The sequence below is a fragment of the Belonocnema kinseyi genome, chromosome 2 (assembly GCF_010883055.1).
Source record: "Belonocnema kinseyi isolate 2016_QV_RU_SX_M_011 chromosome 2, B_treatae_v1, whole genome shotgun sequence".
Lineage (NCBI taxonomy): Eukaryota > Metazoa > Arthropoda > Insecta > Hymenoptera > Cynipidae > Belonocnema > Belonocnema kinseyi.
Genome location: NC_046658.1, coordinates 100,017,740 through 100,044,444, shown reverse-complemented (window position 1 = coordinate 100,044,444; position 26,705 = coordinate 100,017,740). Strand labels below are relative to the sequence as shown.

At 26.3% G+C, this 26,705-nt stretch overlaps 1 protein-coding gene across 2 annotated transcripts in view; it reads right to left on the bottom strand.

Annotated features, from left to right (window-relative positions):
• The window catches only part of LOC117167586 (leucine--tRNA ligase, cytoplasmic), a 34,930-nt gene extending 8,613 nt beyond the window's left edge, over nt 1-26,317 (bottom strand). For both annotated transcript variants that reach the window (XM_033352639.1, XM_033352640.1), the window contains exons 1-12: nt 26,247-26,317; nt 18,798-19,016; nt 18,474-18,686; nt 18,232-18,393; nt 17,889-18,133; nt 17,588-17,813; nt 13,023-13,241; nt 12,444-12,897; nt 12,204-12,342; nt 11,841-12,114; nt 10,540-10,793; nt 6,638-6,872 (exon numbers count right to left, since the gene is read on the bottom strand). In XM_033352639.1, the coding sequence (XP_033208530.1) occupies nt 6,638-6,872; nt 10,540-10,793; nt 11,841-12,114; nt 12,204-12,342; nt 12,444-12,897; nt 13,023-13,241; nt 17,588-17,813; nt 17,889-18,133; nt 18,232-18,393; nt 18,474-18,686; nt 18,798-19,016; nt 26,247-26,249 (2,643 nt within the window). In that variant the 5' untranslated portion in view covers nt 26,250-26,317. The remainder of the gene's footprint in view (nt 1-6,637; nt 6,873-10,539; nt 10,794-11,840; nt 12,115-12,203; nt 12,343-12,443; nt 12,898-13,022; nt 13,242-17,587; nt 17,814-17,888; nt 18,134-18,231; nt 18,394-18,473; nt 18,687-18,797; nt 19,017-26,246) is intronic.
• Between the last annotated feature and the right edge of the window lie 388 nt (nt 26,318-26,705).

Genomic DNA, 26,705 nt, shown 5'->3' with positions numbered 1-26,705 from the left:
TTTTTTTAATCAATAATTTAATTATTAACCAAATAGTGTAATTTTCTACTAAAATAGTTAAATTTTCAACCAAACAGTTAAATTTTCAATAATAATAATAATCATTTTTCAACCGAAAAGACGAATTTTTAAAAAAATACATGAATTTACAAAACTTTTGAATTTTCCACTCGGCACTATAAATTTTACATAAATTAGTTAATTTTTTAAATTTATAATTTATTTCTTGTTTAAATAGTGTAATTATCCGTCAAAATAGTTAAATTTTCAATAATAATAATAATTTTTCAACCGAAGAGACGAATTTTTAAAAAAATACATGAATTTACAACACTTTTGAATTTTCCACTCGGCACTATAAATTTTACATAAATTTTTTAATTTTTTAAATTTATAATTTATTTCTTGTTTAAATAGTGTAATTTTCCTTCAAAATGGTTAAATTTTCAATAATAACAATAATAATTTTCCAACCGAAAAGACGAATTTTCAAAAAAATACATGAATTTTCAACAAAACACTTGAATTTTTCACCCGGCACTATCAATTTTTAATAAAATAGTTAATTTTCTTATTCAATAATTTAATTCTTAACCAAATAGTGTAATTTTCTACCAAAATAGTTGAATTTTCAACCAAACAGTTAAATTTTCAATAATAATAATAATTTATCAACCGAAAAGACGAATTTAAAAAAAAATACATGAATTATCAGCAAAACTTTTGAATTTTCCACTCGGCACTATAAATTTTACATAAATTAGTTAATTTTTTAAATTTATAATTTATTTTTTATTTAAATAGTGTAATTTTCCGTCAAAATAGTTGAATTTTCAATAATAATAATAATTTTTCAACCGAAGAGACGAATTTTTAAAAAAATACATGAATTTTCAACAAAACTTTTGAATTTTTCAGCCGGCACTATCAATTTTTAATAAAATAGTTAATTTTCTTATTCAATAATTTGATTCTTAACCAAATAGTGTAATTTTCTACCAAAATAGTGAAATTTTCAATCAAATAGTTAAATTTTCAATAAAAATAATTTTTCAACCGAAAAGACGAGTTTTCAAAAAAATACATGAATTTTCACAAAACTTTAATTTTCCACTCGGCACTATAAATTTTACATAAATTAGTTAATTTTTTTAATTTATAATTTATTTTTTGTTTAAATAGTGTAATTTTCTATAAAAATAGTTGAATTTTCAACAAAATACATAATTTTTCACAAAAGAGTGGAATTTTGAATAATAATATTAATTTTTCAACCGAAAAGACGAATTTTTTCAACAAAATACACCATTTTTCCCAAAACAGTTGAATTTTCCACCCGACACTTTAACTTTTCAGTAATTTAGTTAATTTTTAAAATAAATAATTTAATTTTTGACCAAATAGTTGAGTTTTAAAGAATAATAATAAGTTTTCTATCAAAAATAAAAGTTACATTTTCTGTTTTAAAAACTTCTACCAACAAACAAAAATGTCTACTAGTTTAATTACTCCAAAAAAAAAAGGAATTTGTAAGAAAATAATTTAATTCATAGCCGAAAAAATGAATAAAAAAAAGATTAATTTTCTACCAAAAAAAGAATTAAAAAAAAAACATGAATTTTCAACAAAGCTTTTGAATTTTCTACCCGGCACTATTCATTTTTTATTAAAATAGTTCATTTTTTAAATCAATAATTTAATTTATAACCAAGTAATTGAATTTTTAATAAAAGTAAGAATTTTCTAACCAAAAATGGAAGCTACATTTTCTGCTTTTAAAAATTAATTTTAAACAAAAGAAAAATATTTTCTAACAGTTTAATTAAACCAAAAAAATACGAATTTGTAAGAAAATAGTTGAATACATAGTCAAAAATATAAATTTTTGAAAAAGAAGATTAAATTTCTACCCAAAAAGACAAATTTTCAACAAAATAATTGGATTTTCCATCTAAAACCAAATAGTTAAGTTTCTACTAAAATACTGAATTTTTCAACCAAATTGTTGAATTTTTAACAACAACAAAAGCATAGTTTCCACTAAGAAATGGAATAGTTACGTTTGCATTTAAAAAATATAATTTAAAAAATATAATTAGTTATATAATTAGTACATAGTTAAATCCAAAGCCAAAAAGATTTATTAAAAAAAAGAAAATGAATATTATATCCAAAAAGACAAGTGTTTAACAAAATTCATGAATTTTCTACCCGACAGAACATATTTTCAATAATAAAGTAAATTTCCTACAAAGAAGCTAATTTTTTAAATAAATAATTTAATTTTTAACATTATAGTGTATTTTTCTACCAAAATAGTTGAATTTTCAACCAAACAGTAAAATTTTTAATAATAATAATAATAATAATAATAATAATAATTTTTCACCAAAAAATGGAAGTTAATTTTCAATTAAAAAAAATAATTTTCAACCAAACAGTGGAATTTTCAACTAAAAAAGATACGTTTTCATTCAAAAATTAAGTAGTTAAATTTTCAAATTAAAAAATTAGTTTTCAAGCAAAAAGTCGCATTTTAAACTAAAAAAAAAATTTTTGAAACAAAAACTTAATAGTTTAATTTCTAATTACAAAAATTAGTTTGAAACAAAAGGGACGAAATTTTCAACTAAAATTATGGAATATTCAACTGCATTAGTTCAAAAAATTAATTACAATAAAAAAATTCATCTTTAACAAAAGAGATTAATTTTCCATTAACATAATAAACCTTCAATAACAGAAAAACGTATTTTCAATTAAATTGAGGAAGCATCAACTAGAATAGTTCAATTTTTAATTACAAATTGAATAGTTTAATTTTCAATTAAAATAATTTATTTTTTACCAAAAATTCAAATTGTCAATTAAAAAAAAAATACATTTTCAACAAAAAAATGGAATAGCTGTTTAAAAAAATAATGAATCTTAAAGTTGATAAGTTGAGCTTTAATCCAAAAACATGAATTTTCAACCAAAAAATATGAATTTTCAACTAAAAAAAGATAAATTTTCAAACGAAAATTTCTTAATTTAATTTTTAATTTAAAAAATTAATTTTCAAAGAAGGAGATGAATTTTATTCCAAACAGATGAATCGTGAACTCTAAAAGATACATTTTTTTAAACAAAATATTAATAGTTTAATTTGCAATTTAAAAAATTAGTTTTCAAAGAAAAAGATCAATAATAATAATTTTGCATTCAAAAATGGAATAGTTTATTTTCAATTTAAAAAATCTCAAATTCAACTAAAAAAATATACTTTTATCCAAAAATGGAATAGTTACATTTTCCTTAGTTAAAAAAATTAATTTAAAAAACTTCTTCTACTAGCTCAACTAAATTAAAAAAAAAACGAATTTTTAACAAAATAATTAAATCCTAAGCCAATAAGATCAATTTTCAAAAAATAAGATTAATTTTCTTCCCGAAAAGACGAATTTTTAACAAAATATATGAATTTTTAACAAAAAAGTGATTTGCAACAAAGAAGTTAATTTTTTTAATTAATAATTTAATTTTTAATCAAATAGATGCATTTTCTACAAAAATACTTGATTTTTCAAACAAATAATTGAATTTTCAATAATAATAATAACAATTTTTTATCCAAAAATTTAATAATTGCATTTTCATTACTTAAAAAAATTAATTTAAAAAAAAAACTTTTTCTACTAGCTAAACTAAATTTTAAAAAACGAATTTTTAACAAAATAATTAAATCCTAAGCCAATAAGATCAATTTTCAAAAAATAAGATTAATTGTCACCCCGAAAAGACGAATTTTCAACAAAAAAGTGAATTTGTTACATAGAAGTTAAATTTTTTAATTAATAAATTAATTTTTAATCAAATAGATGAATTTTCTACAAAAATACTTGATTTTTCAAACAAATAATTGAATTTTCAATAATAATAATAATAATAACAATTTTTTATCCAAAAATTGAATAATTGCATTTTCATTAGTTAAATAAATTAATTTTAAAAAAAACTTTTCCAACTAGCTAAACTGAATTTTAAAAAACGAATTTTTAACAAAATATTTAAATCCTACGCCAATAAGATCAATTTTTAAAAAATAAGATTAATTTTCTTCCCGAAAAGACGAATTTTTAACAAAATATATGAATTTTTAACAAAAAAGTGAATTTGCTACAAAGAAGTTAATTTTTTAAATTAATAATTTAATTTTTAATCAAACAGATGAATTTTCTACAAAAATACTTGATTTTTCAAACAAATAATTGAATTTTCAATAATAATAATAACAATTTTTTATCCAAAAATTGAATAATTGCATTTTCATTAGTTAAAAAGATTAATTAAAACAAAACTTTTTCTACTAGCTAAACTAAATTTTAAAGAACGAATTTTTAACAAAATAATTAAATCCTAAGCCAATAAGATCAATTTTCAAAAAATAGGATTAATTTTCTTCCCGAAAAGACGAATTTTCAACAAAAAAGTTAAATTTTTTAATTAATAATTTAATTTTTAATCAAATAGATGAATTTTCTACAAAAATCTTGATTTTTCAAACAAATAATTAAATTTTCTATAATAATAATAATTTTTTATCCAAAAATTGAATAATTACATTTTCATTAGTTAAATAAATTAATTTAAAAAAAAACTTTTCCAACTAGCTAAACTGAATGTTAAAAAACGAATTTTTAACAAAATATTGAAATCCTACGCCAATAAGATCAATTTTTAAAAAATAAGATTAATTTTCTCCCCGAAAAGACGAATTTTTAACAAAATATATGAATTTTTAACAAAAAAGTTATTTGCAACAAAGAAGTAAATTTTTTTAATTAATAATTTAATTTTTAATCAAATAAATGAATTTTCTACAAAAATACTTGATTTTTCAAAAAAATCATTGAATTTTCAATAACAATGATAACAATTTTTTATCCAAAAATTGAATAATTGCATTTTCATTAGTTAATAAGATTAATTAAAAAAAAACTTTTTCTACTAGCTAAACTAAATTTTAAAGAACGAATTTTTAACAAAATAATTAAATCCTAAGCCAATAAGATCAATTTTCAAAAAATAGGATTAATTTTCTTCCCGAAAAGACGAATTTTCAACAAAAAAGTTAAATTTTTTAATTAATAATTTAATTTTTAATCAAACAGATGACTTTTCTACAAAAATCTTGATTTTTCAAACAAATAATTAAATTTTCAATAATAATAATAATAATAACAATTTTTTATCCAAAAATTGAATAATTGCATTTTCATTAGTTAAATAAATTAATTTAAAAAAAAACTTTTCCAACTAGCTAAACTGAATTTTAAAAAAAGAATTTTTAACAAAATATTTAAATCCTACGCCAATAAGATCAATTTAAAAAAAATAAGATTAATTTTCTCCCCGAAAAGACGAATTTTTAACAAAATATATGAATTTTTAACAAAAAAGTGAATTTGCTACAAAGAAGTTAATTTTTTAAATTAATAATTTAATTTTTAATCAAACAGATGAATTTTCTACAAAAATACTTGATTTTTCAAACAAATAATTAAATTTTCATTAATAATAATAATTTTTCATTCAAAAATTGGAATAGTTAATTTTTAATTTGAAAAATCTAATATTCAACTAAAAAAATATACTTTTATCTAAAAATTGAATAGTTACATTTCCATCATTTAAAAAAATTAATTTAAAAAAAAACTTTTTCTACTAGCTAAACTAAATTTAAAAAAATTGTTAACGAAATAGTTAAATCGTTAGCCAATAAGATCAATTTTTAAAAAGAAGATTAATTTCCTACTGAAAAAAAAGAATTTTTAACAAAATACATGAATTTTCAACAAAAAAGTTGAATTTTTCACCCAACATTATACATTTTTAACAAAAAAGTGAATTTTCTACAAAGCAGTTAATTTTCAAAATAAATTTTCAATAATAATAATAATAATAATTTTTCATTCAAAAATGGAAGTTAATTTTCAATTTAAAAAATTAGTTTCCAATCAAACAGTGGAATTTTCCAACAAAAAAGATACATTTTAATTCAAAATTGCAATAGTTTAATTTTTGAATTAAAAAATTAATTTTCAACTAAAAAAAAATACAATTTAACCCAAGAATTGAATAGTTTAGTTTTATAATTAAAAAGTTAATTTTGAACCAAAAAGTCGAATTTTCAACCACAAAATATATCTATTTTCAACTAAAAAAGGATAAATTTTCAAACAAAAATTTAATATTTAATTTCTAATTTAAAAAATTAGTTTTGCAACTTTTCAACTAAAATTATGGAATTCAACTAAAATTATGGAAAACTGCATTAGTTCAGAAAATTAAATAAAATAAAAAAAAATGTATCCTTAACAAAAGATCGTTAAATTTTCAAATTGAAAAATTAATTTTCAACCAAAAAGTCGAATTTTCAACTAAAAAAAAAAAAATACATTGTCAACCAAAAATGGAATAGTTATTTTAAACAAAATTATCAATTTTAAACTAGAGAATTTAAATTTTAAAACAAAAACATTAATTTTTAAACAAAAATATAACAGTTTAATATTTAATTTAAAAAATAAATTCAAAACCAATGAGATGAATTTTCAACTAAAATTAATATCAATAATAAGAACAAAAATAATACCTTTCCGATTAATGACCAAACGTGTTCCGCGACGTGGGGACAAATCGGCGAGAGAAGAATCACCTGGATTTCAATGTATTTGATAATTAAATTCCAGTTGACCTTCTCCAAAGCACTCAATTGCATATATTTGTCTCTTGCAGCCTGAAGTTCAAAAAATCCAGTTCGCAGCGCTTCCTTGTACAACATTTTCCCATAATTTTCTCCTGTTTCCTTAATCTTCAAATTCATTTCACTAAAACCCGAAAATACACACATATTTCTATCGATAAAAAATGTGCCTTTTTTCTAGCGAAAATAAAATAAAATATAAGGGTGTCAGCTCAAATTGTCGATAAAAAATTTCCTGACAATTCCAAGTTTTCTTCAAGTATCTCAACATTTTTTATATTTTATTTCTATAACATTTCACGAGTTTTATATATATATATATTTTTTAGTCCTTGTAAATATTTTAATGTTTAAAAATAGTACTAATAATATGTCAAATTAAATAACTGTTTTTTCATCTGTGAAAATAACTTTATAAAAAAATAAATAATTTCCTCGATTGATTAAATAAATAATACTGAAAATATAATTATTTATTTCTTGATATTGGTGGTATATTCAACTGTATTTTGTAAAAAAATTAATATATAAAAACCATATTTAACGAAAGGGATGAATTTTCCATTAAATAATACATTTTCAACAACAATAAAAAGTATTTTCAACACAATAGTTGAATTTTTAATTTAAAAAAATTAATTTTTAACTATAAAAAGATAAATTTTAAAACAAAATTAAATAATAGTTTAATTTCTAATTTAAAAAATTAATTTTCAACGAAGAAGTTGAACTTTCAACTAAAATTATGGAATACTGAAATTCATTAGTTCAAAAAATTAACTAAAAAATGCATTTTCAACGAAAGAGATGAATTTTCCATTAAAATAATAAATATTCAAAAAAAGAATGTATTTTCAAGCTGATGAATTTTCAACTAGAATAGATCAATTTTCAACCAAAAATATAAATTTTCATCAAAACATTAAATAGTTTAATTTTTAACTTAAAAAAATAAATTTTAAAACAAAATTAAATAGCAGTTTAATTTCTAATTATAAAAATTAATTTTCATCGAAATAAATTAATTTTTAACTAAAATTATGGAATATTAAACTTCATTAATTCAAAAAATTAATTCAAAAAAATGCATCTTTAACGAAAAAGATTAATTTTCCATCAAAATAAAAAATGTTCAAAAAAAGAATGGTTTTTCAACTAAACTGATGAATCTTCAACTGGAATAGTTCAATTTTCAACTTAAAAGATAAAAAAAAATAAATATAAACCAAAAATGCAATTACTGAATTTTTAATTGCACAAATTATTTTTTTTTATAAGAGATAAATTTCCGATTGAAACAATGAATCTTCAAAAAAGATGATTTAAAAAAAAAAAAGAAAATTTTCATCTTAAATATGAATAGTCGAATTTTCTTTAAAAATTTTTTTTTCAATTTAAACCAAAAATTTGAATTTTTAACTAAAAAAGACCAATTTTTAACCAAAAAGTAAATAGTTTAATTTTTCATTTGAAAAATAAATTTTCAATAAAAGAGTCAGATTTTCAACTGAAATGATGGAATATTAAACTACAATAGTTTAGAAAAAATGATTTTTTAAGGGAAAAAAAATTACAACAGAATAAGTCTTTTTAAAAAAAAAAAGAGATCAATTTCCTGTTAAAACAACAAAGAAAGTTTTCATTCAAAATGTGAATAGTTTATTTTCTTATTAAAAAAAAATTTTAACCAAAAATTAAGTAATTTAATTTCTAATTAAACAAATTAATTTTTAACGAAAAAGGAAATTGTCAACTAAAATTATGAAATATTCAATTTCATTAAATAAACAAATAATTTTCTAACTGATGAATCTTCAACTTCACTGATTCAATTTTCAAACAAAAAAGTGAAATTTTAACACAATACTTGAATTTTCAACTAAAAAAAAAAACATTTTTATTCAAAAATTGAATGGTTTAATTTTTATTTCAAATAATTAATTTTTAACAAAAAAATCGAATTTTTAACAACAAAATAGGTCAGTTTCCAACCAATGAGATACATTTTCAGATTAATTTTTAATAAACAGTTTAACTTTCAACCAAGCAGTTGAAATGTTAGCAAAAAATGTGTTTTTTCAACTAAATAGTTGAATTATCAACTATCGAAGATCAATTTTGAGAAAAAACTGAATAGTTGAATTTTAAGTTTAAAAAATTATTTCAAAACAAATAAAATTTGAATTTAAAACAGTACAATAGTTAACATTTTAACCAAAGCGATGAATTTGAAACCAGAGATGAATTATCAACCAAAAAAGATTTTGAATTTAGATCCAAAAGAGATAATATTTAACCGAGAGCATTAATTTTTTACTAAAAAGAAAAAATTTGTAACAAATAGTTTAATCTTGTACTAAAAAATATACATTTTTCATCAAAAATGGAATAATTAAATTCTCAGTTAAAAAAATTAACTTTATTCCACACTCGACCGAAATTGCCACATTTTGCTCCTAAAAATAGGGCCGTAAATAGCATATATTGCCCGCAAACTGGATTTGCGAGGCGAAAGTAAAATTAGCGGGCGAAAGTAAAATTAGCGGGGCGAAAGTAAAATTAGCAAGCGAAAGTAAAATTAGCGAGCGAAAGTACAATCAGCGGGGCAAAAGTAAAAAATAACGGGGCGAAAGTAAAAACAGCGGGGCGAATGTAAAATCAGCGGGGCGAAAATAAAATTAGCGAGCGAAAGTAAAATTAGCGAGCCAAAGTAAAATCAGCGGGGCGAAAGTAAAATCAGCAGGACGTAAGTAAATTTTGTGGGGCCAAAGTATAATTGACGGGGCGAAAGTAAAATTAGCGAGCGAAAGTAAAATCAGCGGGGCAAAAGTAAAAATAGCGGGGCAAAAGTAAAAATCGCGACGAAAGTGAAATTAGCGAGTGAAAGTAAAATCAGCGAGGCAAAAGTAAAAAACAGCGGGGCGAAAGTAAAAACAGCGGGGCGAAAATAAAAACAGCGGAGCGAAAGTAAAATAAGCGTGGCGAAAGTAAAATTAGCGAGCGAAAGTAAAATCAGCGGGGCGAAAGTAAAAAACAGCGGGGCGAAAGTAAAATCAGCGGGACGTAAGTAAATTTTGTGGGGCCAAAGTATAATTAGCGAGCGAAAGTAAAATCAGCGGGGCGAAAGTAAAAATAGCGGGGCGAAAGTAAAAACAGCGGGGCGAAAGTAAAATAAGCGTGGCGAAAGTAAAAATAGCGAGCGAAAGTAAAATCAGCGGGGCAAAAGTAAATAGCGGGGCAAAAGTGAAATTAGCGAGCGAAAGTAAAATCAGCGGGGCGAAAGTAAAAATAGTCGAACAGAATTCGAGGCGTAATCAAAGCTATAGAAAAATGCATCGGATCCACTTTTCAGGACCAAAAAGTGGCCACGGTCCAATGTGGAATAAAAACTATATGTAACACAGAGCGAAAGTAGATTTTTCCCGCGGGCGGTAAAAATTTGCGTATTATTTTTCGAAATATTTCCAACGAATTCAAAACCTGAGCATTTTGTATTGGACTAAAATGATGAATCTCAAATTGAAATATTTCAATCCGATTTCTTTAATAGTTGAATTTTAAACCAAAAATATAATTGCTAATTTTCCATTAAAAAAACTAATTAAAAAAATATATCCAACAAAAACGTCCAATATAGTAATATAAAGCTGCTTTTACAAATAAAAAAATATATATTATTCAATGTTATATTAAAGTTAAAACAAAAAATTAAGACACGCTCACAAAAAAATTCCCTAACATTTCCAAGTTTTCTAGGTATATAAAATATGTATAGTTCGATATAATTATACCTTTCGAAAACTTCGTCATGAAAGGTGCTTGAAGGTCCTTCTCTGAAGGTTTTCCTCGATTCCATCGTGACGACTTCCTTGACCCATTCGATGAAAGTGTAAAGTCTAAGGATTCCGGCATCAGCCATGCTTTCTACGAAATTAGCATCCTCGACCGAATCGCCAGAGTCAGCAAGACAAAGTCGCATTCCATCGGCAGAGAATTTTCGAACCGCCTCGGTTAGCGTCAGGAAATTGCCTTCTGATTTCGACATCTAGGATCGCACAAATTATTATTGAATAAAATAATCCCTTTGAATATAATTCTAGTATTTAGATTCAAACCTCACAAGGAGAAGTAGTGAGATATGCGTCGCCAATTCGACTGTCGACGTAAATCTTGTCACCTCTCTTCTTATATTTGAATCTAAACACTAGGATTCTTCTTGCAAGAGATTATTTTAATCAAGATGTGCGTAGCTGATTCGTCTGGCGACGCACACCTCGCAACCGATTCAACTCGAGACGCACATCTCGCGACCTCTCTTGTTAGATTTGAATCTAAGCACTTGGAGGTTTCTTCCAAGAGATGATTTTAATCAATATGTGCGTTGCCGGTCTAATCGGCGACGTACATCTCGCTACCTCTCATGGTTAGGTTTGAATCTAAACACTATAATTATTTTCAGAGATTACTTTAATCGAAATATGCGTCGCATATTCAACTGGCAACGTATATATTGCGACCTCTTCTCCTTATAGTTGAATAAAAAAAAAAAAGATTTTTATTCCAAGAGATTATTTTAATCACGATGTGCGTCACTGATTCGACTGGCTACGCACATATTGCGACCTCTACTTCTTGGATTTGAATCTCTAGAATTTATCTTCCAAGAGATTATTTCAATCGAGATGTGCGTCGCCAGTCGAATCGGCGACATCTCCTTAGATTTGAATCTGAACACTAGAATTTTTCTTGAAAGATTTTTTAAATCGAGATGTGCGTCGTAGATTCGACTAGCGACGCACATCTCGCGTCCTCCTCTGAGATTTGAATCTGAACACCAGGGTTTTTCTGTTAAGAGATTATTTTAATCGATATGTGCGACACCATTCGAATCTGCGACGCACATCACGCGACCTCTTCTTTTTAGATTTGAATCGGAACACTAGGATTTTTTTCCTAAAGATTATTTTAATCGAGATGTGCGTCGCAGATTCGACTAGCGACGCACATCTCCTCGTAAATGCTTAGCGTCAAATAAATCAATAGTAGCTGCAACAGTTGACTCAGTGAAAATTTGTAAAGAATTTAAACCAACCTTCGCTGAGTTAAGGAGAAGATGACCATTCGCACGAATTCCCTTGGGCCATAGTTCAGGCTGTTTGGGCCAAATCGCAGTGTGATTGTAAAGGAAAAACGTGAGATGATTCTGAACCAAATCCTTGCCCGAAACTCGCAGATCTACTGGATACCAATACTGAAATTCCCTTCTCATTCGCTCGAGCGCCTCCTTCTTTATCGGAGTCTTTGCCGGAATTTTCGCGTCCTGGAAGAAAATGTAATCCCAAACTTCCGGCTTCATATCCTGCGCCCTAAAATTGTTAATTAGCAAAAGTTCAAACTAATTTTGGAAGAATACAAATTAATGAAATTTCAAAGAGATTAATATTAACCAACTAACTTGATTCCAAGAACGTTGGGTTTATCTCCCTTGAAGCTGTTGCCTTGGATCAAATGAGCGATTGTGTAATAAGCCATATAAATAGTAGAATCCGACAGAGATTCTATCAGCCACTGTTCCTCCCACGGCAATTTAGTTCCTAAAATTAATGTAATGTACAATATTGTACTATATTTTTTAACAAAATAAAGAGGGTCTCAAAATTGGGTGTATGTGTTCAGATAATAAAATTTATTTTACCCAGGCCGTAAGTTCTTGAACAGGCGTATTCGTGAAGCCAATCGAGACAAGCTTGGAAATTTCTTCTGACTTCGTCATGGAACGTTTCGAGACAAGCCAAAGCTTTTTCCGCTTCTTTTCTCCATTCCGGTTCTCCATAATTGAGATACCACTGATTGCAAAGAGCGACAACACACTCGTCATTAGACCTCGAAATAATTGTCTTTTCAGGCTCGTAATAAATGACTGCGTCATTTTTATCAAGAAGATCCTTCTGGAGCTGTTTCTTTACGTCCTGCACTTTCTTTCCCTTGTGGGGACCGACTAGAAGAACACCATCGTAAAATCCTTTCAGATAAACCATCTCTTTGGCCTCATTCAATTTCACTCTGTCGTTTTGAGACTGAATTTTCAGTCTATCGTAAACAGTTACTGCTGATAAGTTTCCGAAATCTGGCACTTCGATTATCGGAATCTAATGAAGGAGAATTAACATTTTTTTAACAACTAGTGCTTACAGCTTTTTCATTTTTTAAATGTACTTTTAAGATATTAGACACCTACTATTATTTGAATTTATGTTTTTGTGAAAGGACTTACAGGGTCGAAAGGCAGGACCATTTCATCCTTGAGGCCATACTTTTCTCTGAAAGGCTGTTTCTTTTTTAAATCGACGAGAGCTGCATAATCGTCGGGAGAATCGCTTGGAACTGAAGTAACAATTCCTGTGCCTTTGTCTTCTTTAATCGTGAGCATTGGCAGTGTGTAAATAGTTTTGTGAGAAGTGAGTGGAGCTTCAAGTGGTATTCCCATTATATCCTGATAATAATTATACAATTCTAAATAGATTTTAGACTCTTTCTTGCGATAGGATTTTTAGGATATCTTTTTTAAACCAAGAGTTGGGCCCTTGTTTCTATGACACATACGCAGCAAACAGCAGACGATGTCTTTTGAATTTGATAAAATGCTTTTGAACTCTTTAAAATTCTTTTAACTGCCTTCAAATCTTCTGAATTCTTTGAATGTCAGAATTCTCCGAATTTCTTCTTTTTTCTGAGCTCATTGAATTCTTCTGCATTTATCTTAGGGGTAATCCATAAAATAAGTTACCAATTTTGGGACATTCTTTCACTCCCCGTCCCACCTACAATGGCAGATTTTCCTTTGCCCCCCCCCCCCACCCAGTAACGAAGCTTGCATATAAACGGATTTCATTTTCATTCTGCTTTTGTTTTCGTTTCTAATGAGTTCTATAGTGAGTAGAATTTTCGACCACCAAGAAAACATAAAAAAAAGGGGAAATTTTCAACAAAATAGTTGAATTTTAAACTTCAAAAGATGACTTTTTAGCAAGAATGTAATTTTTAATCAAGAGGGAAATTTTTTTAACAGAAAAATATAAGTTTTTAAACAAAAATGGAACAGTTACATTTTCAGTTGAAATAATAAATTAAAAAAAAAAAAAGAATGTTGAACAAAGTAGTTGAATCCTGATAAAAAATTATAATTAAAATAAAAAAAATTTTCTGCCCAAAAATACGAATTTTTCAGCACAATAGATTAATTTCCCACAAAGGAGTTGAATTTTTAACAAAAAAGTTAATTTTCTACCAAGAAGTTAACTTTTCATATAAATAATTAAAATTTTAACCATATAGTTGAATTTTCTACCAAAATAGTTTAACTTTCACCAAAAAGGTAAATTTTCAACTAAATAGTTGCATGTTGAACGAAAAAAAGATGGTATCAATGAAGATATGAATTTTCTAACAAACTAGAAGCGCATACGCGCGCGACTACTTGGCGTGCAATTATTTTATTTGGAAATAAAGTTAAATAAAATACCACATTCATTTTTTACTTTATAAACTTTTATTTGCACAAGACTTCGCATGGGTACCCTCTTACGATGCAGAATGAATTATTATTGGACTCTAAAGATATTTAATGCAAGTTTGGAAAAAACATCTAAAATTTCGGCGTGTAAAATTTTCATAGAAATACGTAGTAAATGATCTCGACTCGAGAAGAGTCCAGATGTCAAGCCATTTCGAGCGCCCCTAGCACGTGGATGGGTGACGTAGGAGCGGGTCTTGTACTCGAATTTCGAAAAGCCAGCTAAACTCGCGAGGTGATTTTCTGCAGTTTTCCTCTCATTTGGCCAAATTTCTAGGCAAATGCGAGTAATTCGAATAAATTCGTATGTGGTCGCATTGTGATTAAATTGTACTACAATTCATTGATCTTAAGCTCACCTTCGTAAAAGAAAAATTTTCAAATGCGCAAACACAGTGAAGCTGAATCGCCTGGCGGTATTTTTACTCATGCTTAAGAACGCAAATGATGCTTTAGCAACAAGAATGACCCGTGTATTATACAGACCTCTGTTTCAGCGGAGTTTTAAACATAAAAAAGCATAGTCAATAGTTAATAATAATACTCGGTATATGTTCGACTAAGTGGTTATCACAGTAAAATGTATCAAAAAACATATTCAATTGAAGAGATTATTAAATTACTTGAAGGAAAATAAAAAAATACTGAAATTAAGAAAAATGAAAGATTTTACGATTATAAAGTTATTATTATTTTTGAATTCTTATTAAGGCCATTTGACAAGTGGGACACGTGACCAGATTCCTAACTTACCCTCACTTTTTTTATTTCCCAACTTATTTTCACACGAAGCACCACATCTAGTTGAAAATTTAGGATAATAAATAAGAAGCACTAAGAAAAGTGGGACTGGTCCTAAATTTTAATAATTATGAAAAAAGCAACAAAAAAAAATTATTTACAACAAAAAAACTTTTTTCATAATTATATAAATTTAGGACCAGACCCACCATTCTTAGTGCTTCTTGTTTAGTGTCCCAAATTTTCAACTGGATGTGGCGTTTCGTGTGATAATAAGTTGGTAAATAAAAAGTGGCGGTAAGGTAGGAATCTGGTCACGTGACCCACTCATCACATGGCCTTAAATATATAGTGCATACGTTTTATTATAAAAATTAATTTGTTTAAAATGTTCAAATGGTACAAAATCTAAAAAAAATAGTCAATTTCTGAATTTGTTTATGAAAATTATTTGAATAATAAATAATTATTGTAAATTTGAAAAGTATCGTGGGAAAAAGTGATTATTAGAATTAATCAGAAAGACGTTCTGGTATAAATTTGTAAAATACTAACCCTATTCGTTTAAAAATAGCCAAATTCTGAATTTTGTATAAAAGTTTCAATAATTAGTAATTCTTGTAAATTTAACGAATAACTTGGTTAAATAATTATTAATACTTAGGAATTTACAAAATAACACAGAAAAAAGTCATTGGAAAAATATTTTTAGTTCAGTCCGTACCAAAAATTGTGCCTCTTCCTTCAAAAATAGGCAAGCTCTAAATATGTTAATAAACATTATATAAATAATTAATAATTGTAAATTTTCAAAGCATCATAGGAAAAAAATCATCGTAAAGATATTCTTAATTAATTATGTTAAAAAATAGAGCCCAATCAGAAAAAAACCACTCTTAATTTTTCAAATGAAATTGTTTAAATAAGTAATACTCTTTTAAATTTGCAAAGCATCATAGAAAAAAATTAAAGGAAAGATATTCTTAGGTAATTCTGTAAAAAAATTGAGCTTATTTGTAGAAACAAGACCAAACTCTTGACTTTTCAATCTAAATTGTTTAAATAATTGATAGATCTTGTACATTTATAAAGCCACACAGAAAAGAGTAGTGGGATAAACATTGTAAACAAATTGGATAATTGTTTAAATAATTCATATTTGTTTAAGAAATGAAAAATGGTTTAAAACGTAATGGTGGATATTCAAATTGTCCATTAGTAACAATTTGTATGAAAAAAACGAGGGAAATTGCTAAAAAGTAACAATAATACGTAAAAATGTAGTTTTTTATTTTTGGGTCATACTTGGAGCGCTGCAAGAAAGATGTTAATTAAAGTGGGATGTCGAAAAATAAAAAATTACGAATTTTCTTTTGCCGGGAATGTAAACTGAGGGGGGGGGGGGGGGGGGGGGGTTCTTGCCTTCTAAAGTGAAAAAAAATGTTGCAATGCATTTTTGGACTACCTAATGTGGTTATTGCTCCCCCTGCACCCCGAAACGCGATTTTAAAGCTGAACTAACGCCATCTGTGTCGAGCAGTAAACTATTTCTGTACCGTCAAGAAATAAATTCTGTCCTTTCCCGGTTTTTTGCGATCTGAGAACGTGTACATTTTATGAAAACCAATACAGTCAAATTGTACATTAAACCAGTACTTTCTCATCAGGATGAGAATATAATTACTGATATTCTTTAAACTTCCGGTGGGCGCGCCTTTTAAACTCACAAGAGCGGACAGCAGCACTGTGAGTGCTGTCTCCAGAAAATCGGCTTTTCCGCTCATGAAGTAGCCCTTTTTTCGAGGTAAAGCAGGTAAAATCATTAGGAACAAACCTCATTATCGAACTGAATCATATATTTGTGCCTTGAACACATTACAACCAAAAAACTGAAAAAAAAATCCTTAAGGGCCATCTCCTTGTTTACCGTGAAGTTGAGCAAGTAGCGCACATTTTATCCACTGTATCGACAGCTCCCTTAGTTGAATTATAAATATAATATTATGTGTTACCAGTATGGCCAACTGCAGTTACTGAATCTCCCCACCCGATTCAAAAACCCCTAATCCCATTTATCACTTAAATATTGACGTAGCAGCACTGAGTGCTGCCACGCGCCCATCGGAAGGCTAAAAAGAGGGGAATATGGGAAAGTATGAGAAGTCTGAAATATGAAAGTTTTTCGCCTGACTCCCTCCCGCACCCAAAACTGGTAACTTAGTTTACGGATGATCTCTTACTTCCACTTATTATTTTAAATTCCCGGAATTCCATGGAATTCAGAAGAATCCATAGAAAATCCAGTGATTTCTAAATAATATATTAAAAGCTAGAGCGGAGTTTAAAAGACCAACGCCAGATTGGTTAGTTTAAACGATCAGTGGGTCAGTTTGTTCAGCCAACACCAGAATGATTCGTAGAAACGACCAATGGGTCAGTTTGAACAACCAACACCAGAATAATTTGTAAGAACGACCAACGGGTTGGTTTAAAAACCAACACCAGAGTGCTCGTTTTATACATACTTGACCAATTAATTCAGCAACGATTTCAATTTTTCCTTCCTCTTTGAAAAACTCTTGATAAGCCATATTCCTTGCTGCTCGTTCCGTTGAAACAAATACGTCTCCGCTGGCTAAAACGTAAGCGACGTAACGCATATCGGGATGAACCCAGCAATTTGTTTGGCCGTACATCGTTTCTGGCCTGAGAGTCGCAGCGACCAAATAAATCTGTTTATTGGAAACGACTCTGAAAAAAGTATAATGAGAGTTCATTCTGAAACTTACAAGACGATAAAATACATAAAATAGTGCATGTACGTACTCTAACTTCTTAGGATACGGTTTTAGGACTTTCATTTTGACTAAAGTGTATTCCTGAGGACCGACTCCTTCTCCACTGGACCTGTCGTGATCCATGCAAGGTTGACCATCCTTGGGAGAAAATATGGAGTATCTTTTACCATATTTTATTTTATTTCTCTCTTTCAGATGGAGAAATTGCCATCGGACGAAGGAATCGAAAAAGGGATTTGCGTCTGTTGTTATAAAAGTTCTCCTCCAGTCGACCTACAATTTATTGTTTATTTAATTTAAAATTTCATCCTCCCGAGTGTTTGCGGCAATATATGGTGCAACGTAACAAACTATTTGAAATAGAATCTTACGTGGACGCCAATAGACTTGAGATCTTCCATAGCTCGAGGAGGGAAATAATCGAGCCAGTAGTTTTCATCTGCAAATTTTTTTATTTCCTCGTCAGCCAATCCTAGACTTTGCATAATTTGCCACTGATATTTTGCTCCTCCGGCTTTCGCAACTGCCTTGCTCTTCAGATAGAAATAAACATATATTTTTTTATTTACTAAAAACATGAAAATTTGTACTTTGTTCATGCGCACGATCTTACTTTCTTTCCCTTGCTTTTGTCTTTAATAACAATTTCTTCCAATTTTTCCTCCACGACATATGTTTCCTCTTTTGGAAAATTCGGAGGATATCCGTAAAGTTCTAGTTCTCTTTTTAATTTATCAGCACATGCTTTGATTGGCATTCCTGTACAGTGGAATCCGAAAGGGAATAGAACTTTCTTTCCCAAAAGCCGATTGTAACGGACCGCAAACTATAAAATTCCATTTTTATGAAATAGTTTTAAGAATGACATATATTTTTTCTTTTTTATTATAGTTCATATAAATTTAGAAAAAAACATTAACTGTCCTCGAATTCTTACTTCACATTTTGAGAGAGAAAATGTGTGTCCCAAATGCAGACGACCATTCATATAGGGAAATGGAAACGTAGCCAAGAATTTTTCATCTGGCTTCTTTTTCGGATGTAATGGTGCATCTTCCTCATAAACTTTTAGTTTTTCCCAATCTGCTTGCACCTTTTTCTCTATTGTTTGCAGATATTCAACTTTGAAAGTCCCTTTTCTTTCTGCTGCGGTACCCTGCGCGAAATTAATCTTCATACCATTTCTTTTATTTCATAGTATCTATTAACTAAATTAATTCAGAGGAAAAACAAGGCCAACATTTTTGATAATTGATCAAAGCTGATATCATTCAACTCTAGAATTAACACATATTTTTGTAAAATACATAAACCATCAAACCGTTGCATTTTTGTTAACAAAAAATTACAAATTTCTGGAGTAAAACGGCAACCTAACCTAAAGTAGTTGAAAAATGACGAAACTTTAAAATCTAATAACTTTTTTTAACAAATCTAAATTTCCGGTAAAGAACGCAAACAAAACTAAAGACAAAACTTATCTGATACAAAAAATTTCAATCTATGAAATCTAATATTTTTTCAATCAAAATATTCATTTTCAGATTGGTCAGAACATAACCTCAAATTGCTCGAAATTCGGCATCTTAATTATGATTTTTGTTTAAAGTAATTGATTTCCTTGGGGAAAACATTATAATATAAACTGAAAAGGCTAATAAACTACAAATTGTATTCTATCTATAATGATCTTTATTTTAAAGTATCAATATTGGTATAAAGCGTTAACGTAACCTCAAATTGTTACAAACCTTTTTTATCTTTTTTGGAATCCAATGATTTTTTATCAAATGGACCGATTCCCGGTATAAAGGCCAACAAAATAAAAAAATTGGGAATTTAATGGCTCTGAATGATTAAAATACAAGAACATAACATAGAATTATTCCAAATTATAAATCATCTTTGAAATTTAATTATTTTTCTTCAAAATAACCGGTTTCCGGTGAAAAATGTTAGCATAGCCTTAAATGGTTCCGAAATGGCAAATCTTCTCTGAAATTTATATTGATATTTCTCGTGAAAACCGTTAGCTTAAAAATATTAAAAGTTTTTAAATCTCGTTCAAATTATACTATAAAAATAGTGTTAAAAATTATGAATCTCCTTTCAAATCTAATAATTTTTTAAATCAGAAATTGAACTACTGAGAAAAAAATAATCTAAAGTTCTTGAAAATAGGAAATATTCATTAAAATCTAATCTTGTTTATCAAAACCAATAATGATTTCCAATGAAAAACTCTATAAGAGGAAATTGTTTGCAGTTGTAAATCTTCGTCGAAATCTAATATTTTTTTTTTTTAAATACCAATTTTTTGTTTAAAAAACAACGTAACCTAAAATTGATCGAAAATTGTAAACGTTAAAAATATAATGATTTTTTAAATGTAAATCTATAATAAAGAACACTGACAAAACCAAAAAACGTCCGTTGATGTTCAATTTAAAATCTTTGAAATCTAATATTTTTTATTAAAAATTAGGAATCTTTTTTTTTAGAAATTTCAAGTCTTCCTCGAATTTTTATGATTACATTAGGCTTTCTATGATTATTCTTATAAAAAGGAAAAAGCTTATAAGATTTATAACAACAATGGCTGCGAAATTTTCAAGATAAAATACCACTTTTTTGAATAGGATTTCTTAAAATACCTTGACATTTTCAGAAATATCATGAAATCCTATGAATTTCTCTTCAAACCCTCAGAATATTTTAAAACAATTTCAAAATCACAATATCAATTTTTTGAAAGCCCATGGAATTCAATTTGGGTTGAAATCCCTTTTGAAATATTTAAAATACTTCACAAGTTATTACAAATGTTAAAAATACTTGAAATCGTTGGAGAGCTATTGCAATCTTTTAAAATATTTGACAATCCCTAGAGATCCTCTGAAATTCCCTAAAATGATTGAAAATCACTTTAAAACCGGTGAAACTCCCTTGAAATTACTTGAAATCCCTTGAAATATTTTGACAATCCTTAAAATCTTTCAAAATACTTTAGGGTCCCTAGAAATCTCTTAAAATTTGCCATAAAAATTCTGTGGACCCCTTAACATTTTTAGAAATAACTTGCAATATTGAAAAATCCCTTGAAATACTTTGACCATACTTAAAATCTTTAAAAATAGTTTCAGGTCTCTAGAAGTCTCTTCAAATCCCTTAAAATCTTGTGAAATCACCTAAACATTTCAAAGTGTTGTAATATTCGTTGAAATATTTCTAATCGCATTACATTTTTTTTTTTTATTTAAATAAGTTTCTCTGAATCCCCTGAAATACTGTAAAATTAATTTAAATCTTTTGAAATTTTTGACAATCTTTAAAAATAGCTTGGGGTCTCTATACATCTTGTAAAATCCCTTAAAATCTTTTAAAAGTACTTGAAACCTTTAAAAGTTTTGTATTATCACTAAAAGTTTTGTAATATCTCCGGAAATTTTTTTCAAATACCATTGCAAATTTGAACAAAATCGTTAATATCTCTCTGAATACTTTATAGTTTTTAAAAATTAATTGTAAACCATAATAATTCTGCCAAATTGATTAAAATCTTTTTAAATAAGTTAGGGTCTCTAGAAATCTTTTTCAATTATTTAAAAAAAATTTTAATTGTTAATATCCCTTGAAATATTTTTAATCACATTAAAATTGTTAGAAAAGGTTTTTAATCTCTCTGAATGCCATGATGTACTGCAAAATTAATAAAAACCCAAAATAATCCAGTGGAATGACATAAAACCTTTAAAAGTAGTTTGAAATCTTCAAAAATCCTTTGAAATATTTTGACAATCCTTAATTTTCTATAAAAATACTTTGGGGTCTCTAGAAATCTCTAGAAATCCTCTAAAATCGTTTGAAATCACTTGAAGCCTTAAAAAGTTTTGTTGTAATATTCGTTCAAATATTTTTAATCACATTAAAAATTTCACAACATAGTTAAAATTTCTCTGAATTCCTTAAAGTAGTGTAAAATTAAATGAAATTAATAAAAATCATGTGGAATCCCTTAAAATCTTCAGAAATAATTCCAAATCTCGTGAAATCCCTTGAAATATTTTTTGTAACATTTTTAACATAGAATCTTTTATAAATGAATTAAAATTAATTCAAATTAAAATGTCTCAAATTTATTATCCTTAACAGTTAAAGTGGCTCTTATAGAAATTCCCTGATATTTGCAAGATTTTTTTTTTCAAAATCCGTGACTTTTCCAGGGTAGAATTATTCAGTCAAATTTATTTTTTCTTGAAGAAAATAAAAATTCGAGGACCATCAGCAAAATTCAAGGAATTTTCCAGATTTTTCCAGATAAAAAAACTGAAGAACTTTTCTAGGTTTCCAGGACGCTAGACACCCTGAATTAATGTATTTTCTTGAAAATTCGTCTTTTTTTTTTGTAGCAAATTCATGCTTTTAGCGAAAAATCAAACCAAAAAGATAAGTTTTTAACAAAGGAGTTTAATTTTTGACCAGGTAGCTTAATTTTCAACAAAAATCATAAATTTTTAACTAACTTTAAGAATTTCTAACTAGAAAAGTTGAATTTTCAACAAAGAAAGTGAATTTTCAAACAAGAATATTAATTTTCTATAGAAAAAAGACGATTTTGGAATAAGTTAGGTGAATTTTTGAATGAAAAACATAAATTTTCAACCAGATAGTTGAATTTTGAACTAAAAAAAAATCATTGAAAATCATAGTTGAATTTTCAACCAAAAAGATTAAATTTAAACCAAGAAGATTAATTTTCTACCAAATAAAAAGATTTATCAATAGATTTTCAACTAAAAAAAGATAATATTTCAACAAAATACTTGAATTCTGAACTAAAAAAGATAATTTTTCAACCAAAAATAGAACAGTAAAATTATCAGTTGAAAAAGTTTATGTTCAACCAAAAACATGAATTAAAATTAATTATTTACGACGAAAGAAGAATTTTCAATAAATTAGTTAAATTTTAAGTAAACAATTTTTTTAATTTAAAAAAGTTTAAATTTTCAACTAGAGGTCTTTTTTGTAAAAACTTAATTTTAAGACTGAAAATTTAACTATTTGGTTCGAAATTAATTTTCATTATTAAAATTTCATCATTGTATTTGAAAATGTATTTCTCTGGTTATAAATTTAACTATTTTGTTAAAAACTCGTTTTTTTTGTGGTAAAAAATTAATCCTTTAAATTAAAAATATAACTTTCCACTTTTTGTTGGAAATTGATCTTTTTTCGTTAAAAATTAATGTATTTTATTGAAAATTCGATTTTTTTGTGTACCAAATTCATTTTTTTCAAAAAATCAAACCAACAAGAAGATTAATTTTCTACAAAAAAAAGACAATTTTGGAATATTTTACATGATTTTTCAAATGAAGCAGATAAATTTTCAACAAAACAGTTCTAAATTTAAAATTCATAAAAAAATGTAACAGTTAAATTTTGAATTAAAACAGTTAATTATAAAAAAAAAACACAAGTTTCAACTAAAATTATGAATCTTAAAAACATAAACAGTTGAATTTCAAACAAAAAAGGTGAATTCTCAATCAAAGTTGGATTTTCAACCAAAAAGGTAAAATTTCAATTAAGAAGATTAATTTCCTACCAAAAATGAAGATTTATCAATAAATTACATAAATTTTCAACTAAAAACATCATATTTCAACAAAATACTTGAATTCTAAACTAAAAAATATAATTTTTTAACCAAAAATAGAACAGTTAAATTCTCAGTTGAAAAAATTTATTTTCAACCAAAAAGATGAATTAAAGTTCATTTTTAACAACAAAAATTTTAAAATGAGTAAAAAATTTAAATAAATTACAGTTGAATTCAATCAAAAGGTAGTATTTTCCACTACGAAAGATTTTTGAGTCAAGACAGAGAAAAAATTGCAATCAAACTGTTGTATTTTTAACTCTTTAAGTGCGTTATGGGTACAAGATACCCCAAGCAATTTTCAAACTCTTATAAACCATACTTAATTTGAAAAAATTGAGTGTCGCCATCTAGGTTTAGTTGGAAACACAAACTGTAAGTAAAGTCGTTTAGCACACTGCGTCAAGCGTCAGTCTACTCGCAACAGCTGCTGAAAGCGGAAATAAAAAATCGCGGGGTACGCAACACCCAGTGTGCACTTAGTGAGTAAAAAAGTAATGTTTGAGAAAATTTTTTAAAAATAATTTTATTGATTTTTGTTTACTGTCTAACGTAAGTATATTACATGAAGTGAAATAATTTTTTTTCTGATTATTTCATAACTTTTTTTCTTTGTAGATGGCTTATAACTTACGGCAGCGCGTCAGGCGAGAGCAGGCTGTGGATTTGTTGAATAAAATATAATTGTTAAAATAAAGTTATGTCTCTTTTTTCAATTTCTTGTATTTTTATAGTATTACGTGTCAAAGTTCCTCAATTTTTATAATAATGAATCGATTAAAAAGCAAAAAATCTGATTCAACATTTTATTATAAAATTGACTTTTCAACTGTTCAAATAAATATCTTTTTTGAAAGGACCCATGTTGCAAAATTTTTTTTATGAAAATAAAATATTTCAAAAGTATAGTCATAAATTTTCAGGTTAAAACAATTAAAATTGCTCGAGTTATGAATTTTGAAGTTAAAAAACCCATTCATTCACTTTTTTTCAATAATTTTTTTAACAAACTTAAAATAAATAAATGGTTATAAAATCGACTCTACCTTATGAAAGATACCTTAAACTATATCGGATAATTTTATTGTGATAAAATAATCATTAGGCGTTAAACAATGCATGATTAAATACGCTGGGGTGTATTATACCCAGAATGTACTTTACCGTGATTTTCGTCTTTTTTTTGTAACAAATTCATGCTTTTAGCGAAAAATCAAACCAAAAAGATAAGTTTTACTGTAAAAATGGATATAGTTGAATTTTCAAATAAAGGGGACAAAATTTTGATTGAATTTTACACTACAAAAAAAATTATCTAAAAATGTAATAGTTAATATTTAAAATTTTAAAAACTTAATTATCAATTCGACAAAAAAAGACTTATCAATAAATTAAATGAATTTTCAACTAAAAAATATAATACGTGATATTTAAACCGAAAAAAATTAATATAGTACTAAAAAGGTAAATTTGTTTAAATCACTTAAAAACTTTATAAAATTTGTAATATTTCTTAACAAATTTGGAATGAAATTTCAGAAGATTCTGGCAAATTCTATGAAATATTCTTGAATCTTTAGCCTAAAATCGCTTGAGTTAAAAATTGTTTGAAATTCCTTGAAATATTTCGGAAACGTTGACATTTTTTTTAACTTTTAAAAAACCCAAAGATTTCTTTTGAAATTTTTTGAAATATTTATAAAATTTTGAAATATTATATGGTGTATACTCCAAATTTTAATGATCAACCCCTTTCTTTTTCATCAAAAAATTAACGAAAAATTTCAGCACGATAATGATAAAAAATTAAATAAACAGTTGAGAAATCCTTAAAAATAAAATTCCCGAATTTGAAATTTCTCGAATAATATAATTCCCAAATAATAAAATATTTGAATCAGAAAATTCCCGAATTTAAATAAATAAAAAAATTGTTTTTCAATACGCATCATTTATTTAAAATACAATAATCAAATATTTTTATTTAAGCAACAATTTTTTTTTAACTTTTTAGAGTATTTTAAAATTATTCCTCGAATTTAAAATAAAAATTGTATACAAAAATAAATCTAAAAATATGTGCGCCTTAAGCGAAAAAAAATTTCTCCGAACTTGTGAGATTTTCGAAAAATACTGCTTCCTTTTAAAATTTTTTATTTAGAAACATATTATTTTAAATTCAAACAATAATTTTAAATAACTTTAAACATAACAACAAATTTTCTTTGATAAAAATATTTTATTCTTATATTTTTAATCAAGAAATAATATTGAACAAAAAAAAACTAATTTTGTAGTTTATATACGAAAATTTTATCTTGTGAATTTTATTTTTCGGGAATTTATAATTCGGCAATATTATAAACTGCCGAGAATTTTCCAATTTAGAATTTTATTATTCGGCTGTTTAAGAATGTCGGGAATAAAAATTGAAATAAGGAAACCGAAACACTTTGAGGTTAAAAACCCAATTTTTCGGAAATGTAATTATATGTTTATAAATAGGATTTAAGTTTGATGATTTCATATAAATAAATCATAATTATTTAGATACGAACATTGCATTTAAGGTAAAAAGTCAAAATAAAGACATATAAAACATATTCAACACAGCTGTGACCGAAAGAGGTTAGGTTATCAGTTTTTTTATCATAAATTGCGATTTTACACACTTTTTCAGAAAATTCAATAGAAATTATAAATAATAATAATATCTCTTACCATTTCGCTGTTTTTTTACGTATTCATTCACAAAATCACGAAACTCGAAAACACAGATCCCACTTCACTGACCGCACTGACAGAAATGATCAGAGCCGGTTATATTACTTTGAGAACGCTAACGAGAATGAGAATATTACCAAGGATATAACCTAGAAATAAATTCATTGAGAATTTATGAGAATCTCAGAATTTATTTTAAATAATAGAAAATTGCATTTTTTCGTTAGCTTTTCGGTTGAAAATTCAACTCCTTTTTTGAAAATTTGGGTTTTTTATTTTAAAGTTTACCTGCTTTAGCAGAAATTAAATTATTTTTTGATAGAAATGGAACTCTGGTTAGAAATTAAGCTGTTATACTTTTTTCTCGAAAAGTTAACTGTTTCGTAGAAAATTTACTTTTTGTTTAAATTTTATATTTTGGTGTTGAAAAATGAACTGAAATATTTTCTGGATAGT